General features: G+C 65.6%; 4 protein-coding genes across 4 annotated transcripts in view; all 4 read right to left on the bottom strand.

The window, feature by feature from the left end:
• Nucleotides 1-417: 417 nt before the first annotated feature.
• Nucleotides 418-1,917, bottom strand: MNEG_8065 (hypothetical protein; the record flags this gene model as incomplete). The annotated part of the gene is made up of 1 exon (XM_014043464.1): nucleotides 418-1,917. One exon carries the CDS (start codon nucleotides 1,915-1,917, stop codon nucleotides 418-420), a length of 1,500 nt encoding a protein of 499 aa, XP_013898918.1.
• Nucleotides 1,918-3,936: 2,019 nt separating this feature from the next.
• Nucleotides 3,937-4,248, bottom strand: MNEG_8064 (hypothetical protein; the record flags this gene model as incomplete). Its single annotated transcript, XM_014043463.1, has 2 exons — nucleotides 3,937-3,957; nucleotides 4,057-4,248. The coding sequence occupies 2 exons, from the start codon at nucleotides 4,246-4,248 to the stop codon at nucleotides 3,937-3,939; spliced, it is 213 nt and encodes a 70-aa protein (XP_013898917.1).
• Nucleotides 4,249-4,763: 515 nt separating this feature from the next.
• On the bottom strand, nucleotides 4,764-6,731 carry MNEG_8063 (hypothetical protein; the record flags this gene model as incomplete). Its single annotated transcript, XM_014043462.1, has 5 exons — nucleotides 4,764-4,838; nucleotides 5,228-5,290; nucleotides 5,529-5,597; nucleotides 5,878-6,040; nucleotides 6,400-6,731. The coding sequence occupies 5 exons, from the start codon at nucleotides 6,729-6,731 to the stop codon at nucleotides 4,764-4,766; spliced, it is 702 nt and encodes a 233-aa protein (XP_013898916.1).
• Nucleotides 6,732-7,328: 597 nt separating this feature from the next.
• Nucleotides 7,329-7,955, bottom strand: part of MNEG_8062 (Translation initiation factor eIF-2B subunit gamma) — a gene marked incomplete at both ends in the record, with an annotated part of 2,340 nt that continues 1,713 nt past the window's right edge. Inside the window, 2 exons of the mRNA XM_014043461.1 lie at nucleotides 7,329-7,530; nucleotides 7,804-7,889. Coding sequence (XP_013898915.1) covers nucleotides 7,329-7,530; nucleotides 7,804-7,889 — 288 coding nt within the window. The remainder of the gene's footprint in view (nucleotides 7,531-7,803; nucleotides 7,890-7,955) is intronic.

The raw sequence follows: 7,955 nt of genomic DNA, 5'->3' as shown, positions 1-7,955 counted from the left end.
GGGGGGGCGCTGGGCTGCCCCGGGGCATAACCCGCCCCTACCAGCCGCCGCCCCTTTGTTCCCTTCCGTGATGCGGCGGCGTGAGCAGATCTTCCGTTTGGATATGAAAATGAGAAATGAGTTGAAGCATGCGCATGGCGCGCCCCGGGGGGGGGCGCCCCGGGGGCAGATGAGGGCCCGTGCCTACATGGTGGGTGCAGGCATGCGCGCCCAATGTGTTGCGTGTGTGTGTCGAACAAGTGGCGTTGTGCCCCCAAGGGAGGGCGCGGGTGTGTTGTCGCAAGCTTTGATCTTGTCGCACCCGTCCGCGAGGGCAGGTGGGATGTGCAGCGCGCACGCGCGTGGGTCCGGTGCACTCCTTTCAATATACAGCGCCTCAAGGGCAAGCAAACGCGCGCCGTCGTGCGCCGTGTGCTTTCACCAGCCGCCTGTCAGGCGGCCCGCGCCGGGCCGGATGCTGAACGCCCCCAGCCCCAACGTGGCCTCGTCGATGGTCGCCAGCCCACCCATCCCGCCGAGCACGCCCGTCGTCGCCGGCGCGCAGCCCATGGGGCCGCTCAGGCAGGGGCCGGAAAGCGCAAGGTCGGCGCCGCCGTAGAGCAGCGCACCGTCAAAGATCGGCGCAGAAGCCACCCCACCGGGCGCGCCGACGGCATGGGGGCCCGACATGAAGCACCCAGAGGGGTCGCATATCAGTGCCGCCGTGGGCGCGCCGCCCACGCTGCCGCTGAAGACGGGGCAGGAGAGCTGCTCCCCAAAGTCGTCGGCCGGGCCGTAGGCCTGGCAGAACGCGCCGCCGCCCGCGGGCCAGAGGATGCCGTCGTTGCCTGACAGCAGCGGCGCCTGGGGCGAGGGGATCGGCAGGACCTGGGGCCCCTGGTCGCCGCAGACCCCTGCGGCCACGAGCTGCTGCATCAGCGCGTCCTGCTGCAGCTGCCGCATGCCGGCCTGCTGCTGCAGCTGCTGCAGCTGCAGCTGTTGCTGCTGGAGCTGCAGCAGCGCGATCTGGAGGGACAGCGCGTCCGCGCCGCCAGCGGCGCCGGCGCCCTCGGCGGCGGCGGCCTGGGCGGCGGCTTGCGCGGCGGCGAGCGCCTGCGCGGCCGCGTTGACGGCCGCGGCGGCGGCGGCTGCGGCGTTGCTGACGCCCTGGTTGGGGGACGCCGGGTCGCTGGCGGCGACGGCTGGTGGGTGCTGCGCAGGGTTGCATGCGAGGGCGCCCTCGCTCAGGCGGTGCTGCTGGGGCGCCCAATCGGGCAGCATGGGGCGCATGTCCAGGGTGCGACGGCTGCCACGAACGGCAGGGACAACATTGGGCTCGCTGCAGTGCTTCTGCTGCTGCGGCAGCGCCTGTGGCCGTGCAGTGGCCGAGGACGGCCGCACAGAGGGCAGTTGCTGCGGGCTGGCCGCTTGTGCTATGCGGGACCCTGCCGCGGCAGCGGCGCTGTTTGACTGCTGCTGCTGCTGCTGCTGCTGCTGCTGCTGCTGCTGCGGGTGATGGTGGGCTGCGGCGACACCGGTCGGCGAGCCGGGCGCGTTGGGGGAGGTGGTTCCGCCGGCGGGTGTTGAGCAGCTGCTCGCGTCGCTAGATGCGCTCGGGGCGGCCGCGAGCACGCGGGCGCCCCCGGGAATGAAAACGCCCGTGCCGCCGTTTTTGTGCTGCCCAGACTGCACCATGACGGCCATAGGGTGCCACGCTCCATCCGCCCACGTCGGAGCGCAGCCCGCGAGGCCGGCACCGCCGGTCACAGAGCGTGCTGCGGCTGAGCGACGCTGCTGCAGCTGCTGCGCCTGCTGGACCTGCTGCTGCAGCGTGGGCGCGGCGCCGCCACCAACAGCGCGGGCGGCGGCAGCCAGGGTTGGCGACTTGCGGGAGCGTGCTTCAGAAGCCTTGCCACCGCTGCGCCCCGTGGAGTCCATATTCTTGCGCTGGGAGTCCCTGAGAAATGGGTTGATCGCGGGGAGCACCGTGGGACTGTGACCCTCAGTAGGATGTTCGCGGCCAACGACTGGGACACAAGGTGCGGTCCGCTTGCTGCACTCCCGCATGTTAAATTAGAGTCTTCTATCTTTGAAAGCCTTGAAACGCTGTTCAAAGCCAGGTTAGGCCCGCCAGCGCTCTCGGAGAAGGCCGCCCAGTCGGCTTGAGTGCCAGCTGCGCGAGGGCCCTGCCGCCACCCATTGTGTCATTGATACTATGCGCAACAGGCAGCGCATGTGAATGCTTCTCACCCGCCCCGGGTGGCAACGTCTGATTGATGATCACTCCCGGGGACCAGGACACGACAGCTGCCAGCAGCCTCGGTCATGGAGTCTTTGTTTGTCTTTGAGCGGGACTGACTTGATGATTGGCACATTTACTGGTTCAAGAAAGGCCCGAAATGCGTTCGGCAGACTGCTTCACGAACAACTCTGCTGTGATGCAAGATATGATGTACAGTGTCTCAAGAAAATACTCTGTTCACATCTGTAAGATTCTTGGTCCGTCCCTTGGGATGTAAAGATGGGAACAGGCGCCTGACAGGAGGTCTGCGAACTTCTCCTCACCGTTCTTTTGCGTTGTGGAGCGGGTGACTAGGCTGCGTCATACTGGCATTTGATGGCAGTGAAAATCACTCTGCTGCACACCGAGAAAGCCGCGCTCTGTCATCGCCGCTTGCCCCGCCGCCACCTGAAGCAATGATGCGCACGAAGCACGGTGGCGAGCCGTCGTCGCTGGCTGCGGAGGGCGCTGCTACCCCCATCTCTGCCTCCAGCTCCTCTTCTTCCTGCGTGTGCAAGCGGCCGGGTGGTTGGCGTGCGTTTGCGCTCATCTTGCGCCAACGTCATGCGCGCGCCAGAATTCACGCGCGTGCGTGAAGCTCGCAGCCTATGCGAGGGGCCAGCCGAAGCGCGTGAAAGCCTGGAAATGTACATCCGGACGGGCATGCCGCACTTGCCAATCCACTGCCTATTTTTGAAGCCTTGATGCGCGCAAAACCGCCGTTCGCTGTTTGTCCGTCCGAAATTCCCCGGGCGCCCCTGGCCCAGTGCAGTGCAGTGCAGTGCATGGGGCTGGGGCCGAGGGGCACGGCAGCCGACCCCCCGAACCCGTCATCAACCCCTAGCTATGGAAGCCGCCCGCGATGTCCGCCAGGCCCTCATACGCTCTTTAGCATCCCCCAGAGTCCGCGAGGTCCCACCTGCCCGGCGAGCGGCCCCGCCACGAGAGCCAGCACCCCTTGCGCCCCGGGCCGTGAGCCCCACTCCTGCTCCACCGCCGCCGCCTCTGCCAGCCGCTGCTTCGCCGCGCGCGCCCCCCGCCCCTGCTGCCGCGCGCGCTCGTCCTCCTCGCGGCAAGCCGCCAGGTCCTTGTGCGCGCGTCGCGAGCGCCCACGCGCTTGCACGGCCCGCTGCTGCGCCCTGGCAATGCGTGCATGCAGCGCCTGCCGTGCGGCAGCACCACCTGACAAGCATGCGGGCACGCGCGCGCGCGTGCGTGTGTGTGTGTGTGTGTGTGTGTGTGTGTGTGTGTGTGTGTGTGTGTGTGTGTGAATGCGCTGCATCACGACAGGTCAGCGCATCTCGTGGCAACCTTTGCCGCACACCACCACGTCCAGCACTCAGGTACCATGCACGCACCTTCCAGCACGCGCGCTCGCTCGGTCTGGGCCGCCCCGCGCTGCTGCCGCCGGCTCTCCAGCAGCTGACGGCGCAGGGCCAAATTTTCCAGGGCGCACGCCACACCGCGGCGGACCGCCTCATCGTACTGCTGCTGGATGGCTGTCAGCAGGGGCCTGTACGATGCGCCAAAGCCCCTGATGAAGGCGGCAAACACCTTGGCGTGCGTTTTTGTGATGGTGGTGACAGCGGTGGTCGATGGGAGCGCTTCTGGTGGGACTACGATTGCACTACCCTCTGCAGTTGATGCACCGTCTTCTCAAGCGGCAACTAACTCCATCAAAGCATCACCAGCCCCGCCTGCAGGGTTGCGAACGGCGCGTTAGGCGAGGGCCTCCGTCGTCAAAGCCCTGCGCCGTTTCCACCCAATGGCCCTGGTGCAGCGCTCAAGCCGCTCACCGTGCTGTGCGCCTGTAGCGCCAGGTTCGCTGCTCCTTGGGGGTCGCGCGTGCGGTGCGGCCCCGCGCCAGCGAGGCGCACCGCGGCGCCAACCTCGTCCAGCAGCAGCGCCTCCAGCGACTGCAGCAGCAGCGGCTGGCGCGCGTTTGAGGCACGAGGTGGGAACGTTTCAATCTGGCCGGCTGCGTCCATGGCTATGCTGAGTCCTGATCCAACTGATTGCGGAGCCGCGTGCTGTGAGATGCTGCTGGCGGGGCGCCGACACAACTGGAGAGTGGTCGTGCTTTGTAAGGGCAGCCGTGCTAGCCACAAGATTCCTTTGTTGAATCGTCTCTGTTAAATTTGTACAAAGTGCCCCAAATCGTTGTTGACCGACGACGCGACTCGCTGAAGGCGGTCTAGCAAGACCTGTAGGACCGTACGCACGATATGTTGATCAGAAAATGAATGTGTCAGGCTGCGCATCCTGCACCTGCCGACCACGCGCTGCCTTGTACATGCATGACCTGTGAGTGAAGGTGATTCGTGTGCCAGTGACTGCATCCCAGCTGGGCTCGACCAGATAGCCCTGGAAGGGGAGGGAGTTCCATCTGCGCACCAGGACATCCTGATCAACACCCTCTGTGTAAGTTTACACTCGCAGTGTAGAATACATTGTGAAGGAACTGCCGTACACCGCAAGAGAACTGCCGCGCCCCTACTGCCGCCTACTTCTTGCCCTTCTTCTTGTCGGCGGGCCGCTCCTCCTCATCCTCCTTCAGGATCCCTATGAACTCCCGGAACTGCACGCGGGGTGCGGGTGGTTGCAAAAGGGGCCGTGGGTTGCGGGCGCTGCGCTTCAGGAAGTGTCGAGCAAAGGGGGCGTTTCAAGGGTCTACTTGTAGCACTGCTGCCGCCGCCGCTGCTGCTCCTTCTGTCGCAACATTCTTGCTGCTAGCTGCTGCTGCTGCTGCTGCTGCTGCTGCTGCTGCTGCTGCTGCTGCTGCTGCCACCGCCGCCGCCAGGGCTTCTTCGCCGCCTCTGCCACCGCTGCCCATTTGCCGCGGCTGCTGCTGCTGCTGTGCCCGTGAGCAGTCGTACCAGTTCCTAGACACGCCTGCTGCCCCTCAAGTGCGCGTGCCAGCTGCCGTATCCATGTGTGATGCACACCAGCCCCAAAACGCGGCCGCACCTCTGTCTCGGCCATGTTGAGCTGTACAACCTTGCCAGTGTCAGAGTCCTCGTACTCGATAGGCTGGGGGTGGGGTGCAAACAAGTGGAGGGCTCCGTCAAAAAGTCATGAGCTGTCATAGATGCATGCAGTGCTCCAAAGGCGAGAATCAAGATTGATGAGGTGCAGTCATGTGCCAGGGGCAAATTAGGCCCGTCCGGTTGGTGAAATAATGGGCATGGCCGATTGGGAAGCTGGGGGTGGCCAGGGGTACGCACGCCGCCGCCACTCTGAGATTCCGTCGTTTCACACGCCCACCCACCTGCATGTTGTCTTCCCATGAGCCGTCAGAGAAGAGCATCAGCAGCACGTAGTCATCAGACAGGTCAACCTGTCGGCGGAGCACGGGGACGTATGGGGTTGAGGTGGTCCCCTAGTTGACCAGTCGACCAGGAGTGGGCAGCAACAGCTTTGGCCCACCAACACCCAGACGCATACTCCAGCACTCAGGACCGCAGACCGTTCAGCGAACAGTGCAGTGCGCGCCACGCGCACGAGCAAGCGCGCCGCACAAGTTTTCACTTGTACACGAGAGCGGGTCACATTCTTCGTAAGAACACAGCTGCCGCTGCCCCCACACACTGCCCGCGCCTGCCATGGGCCCCGCCCACCTGCGGCAGGCCCTCGGTCTCAATGGCGTATATGTTGCCCTTGCCGTCGCGCAGCAGCAGGGCCCCGGGGACCTCCATGTCCAGCCGCACCGCAAACCACTCGCCCTTGCGGCTGCGCAGCTGCACGCGGCCGTCCAGGCCGCGGCGGATGTTGTAGCGCGCCCTGGGGTGAGTCGGAGAGGGCCGGACGGAGTGGGGGCGGGGGGTTGGGTGGGGGTGCGTAGCGGGGCCACCGTGTGTGGGATGGAAGGTGCAAACAGTGGGTGCGTGTCGGAGGGCTGGGACGGACCGGCCTTGTTACCGCATGTGCAAACGCAGCACGGCGTCATGCAGACATGGGCGTTGCAAACTTGTAGGCACGCTTTTGTGTCCCATCCGCATGTGTTGCGTACACATCGCACCAACAGCTACAGGAGCAAAGCGTGCACGAGGATCCACCATTGGACGTTGCCGATTGCACAGACGCAAAGCCCGGGCGCAGCACTCCGCAGTACGCACACCACGGCGCAGCGCAGCGCGCACCGGAATTCGTCCAGCTGCCGCCTGTCCTTGAGCTTGCCCTTCGCCTCCTGAGCCACATACTCCTCGAGCGCGCCAGCCTGCGGCGCATCGCCTGCTGCGCGGCTCGCCCCCGGCGCAGCCAGCAGCGCAGCGGCGGCGGCGCCAAGCCCGAGCAGCGCGGCGCGCCGGCCACTGGCGCTGGTGGTTGCGTCTGGCCGCGGCTCGGTGTTATCGCCGCCTGTGCGCAAGTGCTGCTGAGTGTTGTGCTGCTGCTGCAGGGTCGCCCGAGCGGCGGCTGCGCCGATGCTGCTGCGGCGAGCGGCAGCAGGGCATGCAACGGGCGCTGTCCGCATGTTGGGAATCACCCTCATCACGTGCTGCTGCTGAGAACTATAACAATGAGCTTGGGGTGACAGTCTAAGCTCGGCGAGATCAGCGAATGCTACCTTCGTGAATGCAGCGAACGTGAACGTCGAGGCAATAAGTACTACCTGAGTGATTTACAATAAGCACTCAACTCACACTGCCCGCACCGATGGCTGCATGCGATACCGTACAGTCAGCAATCTCAGCAGCTGCCAGTGGTCAACGGAAGACTGCACTCTCAGGCATTTGCGCGGGAGCTTCACGGCTGGTTGGGCCTTGCCGTAAACTTGGGCAGCCTTCAATATCCGTCAACATCAGGCCGGGCCGCGTTTGTTACACCAAGCTCGCTGCGCTGGGCGAAGGCCCCTCAACAAACGGCACCCCGGGATGCTGGCCCGCAACCCCCCACCCATGAATGCCTGCCAGCTAAAATTACAAGATGCGGGCCAATAGCCCAGCAGCTGAGCCTATAGCTTGGCAGCCGACCCGTCTAGGCTCTCCTGCACCGCTCTGGTCGATCTCTCCTCTGCGCCTTGCATGCGGCGGGCGCGCGCGCGCCCGCGCACGTCCGCAGGCCCCCCTCCTCACGACTTGGCCAGCGTCTCCCCCCGGTGGTCGGCCTGCGCGGCCACGACAAAGCCCGGCCCCACGTGGCAGTCCTTGAGCGCCGCGCCGTCCTGGACGGACGCGCCGCCGCAGAGCACGCTGTTCTGCACGTGGACGCCGTCGCCGAGCGACACGCCGTCCATGAGCACGCTGTTGATGACCTTGCAGCCGGCGCCCAGCCTGGGGGCGCACCGTGTCGTGTTTTTGAGTGTGCATGTGAGAAATACATGCTCCGTGCCCGCGTGCCGGCAGCGTGAGTGGCATTGCCCAGATGCAGCTGGCGCTGACGTACACGAGATGGGTGTGCACCCTGCAAACGCAGCGCCTGGGAAGGCTGGCGCTCGCTCAACGCATTGCCCCTGCAAGGCAGCGCTGGCCCGCGGCCGCGGCGGCGCGCCGCGATTCGGAGCCGCCGCAAGGGGGAGCGAGGGTGCGAGCGGCTCCGCCCCTCACCTGCAGTTGCTGCCGATGATGCTGCGCTTGACGCTGACCTTGTCACCCAGGGCGGAGTGGTCTCCGACGATGCAGGCGGGGCCCACCTGAACGAGGCCGGGGTTCAGCAGTGTACAGACAGGCGCTGAAGAACAGGCGGGCAGCTTCCGCAA

This window comes from Monoraphidium neglectum (assembly GCF_000611645.1).
Source record: "Monoraphidium neglectum strain SAG 48.87 unplaced genomic scaffold scaffold01491, whole genome shotgun sequence".
In the NCBI taxonomy this organism is placed as follows: domain Eukaryota; kingdom Viridiplantae; phylum Chlorophyta; class Chlorophyceae; order Sphaeropleales; family Selenastraceae; genus Monoraphidium; species Monoraphidium neglectum.
This window is presented reverse-complemented; position numbering and strand designations above follow the sequence as displayed.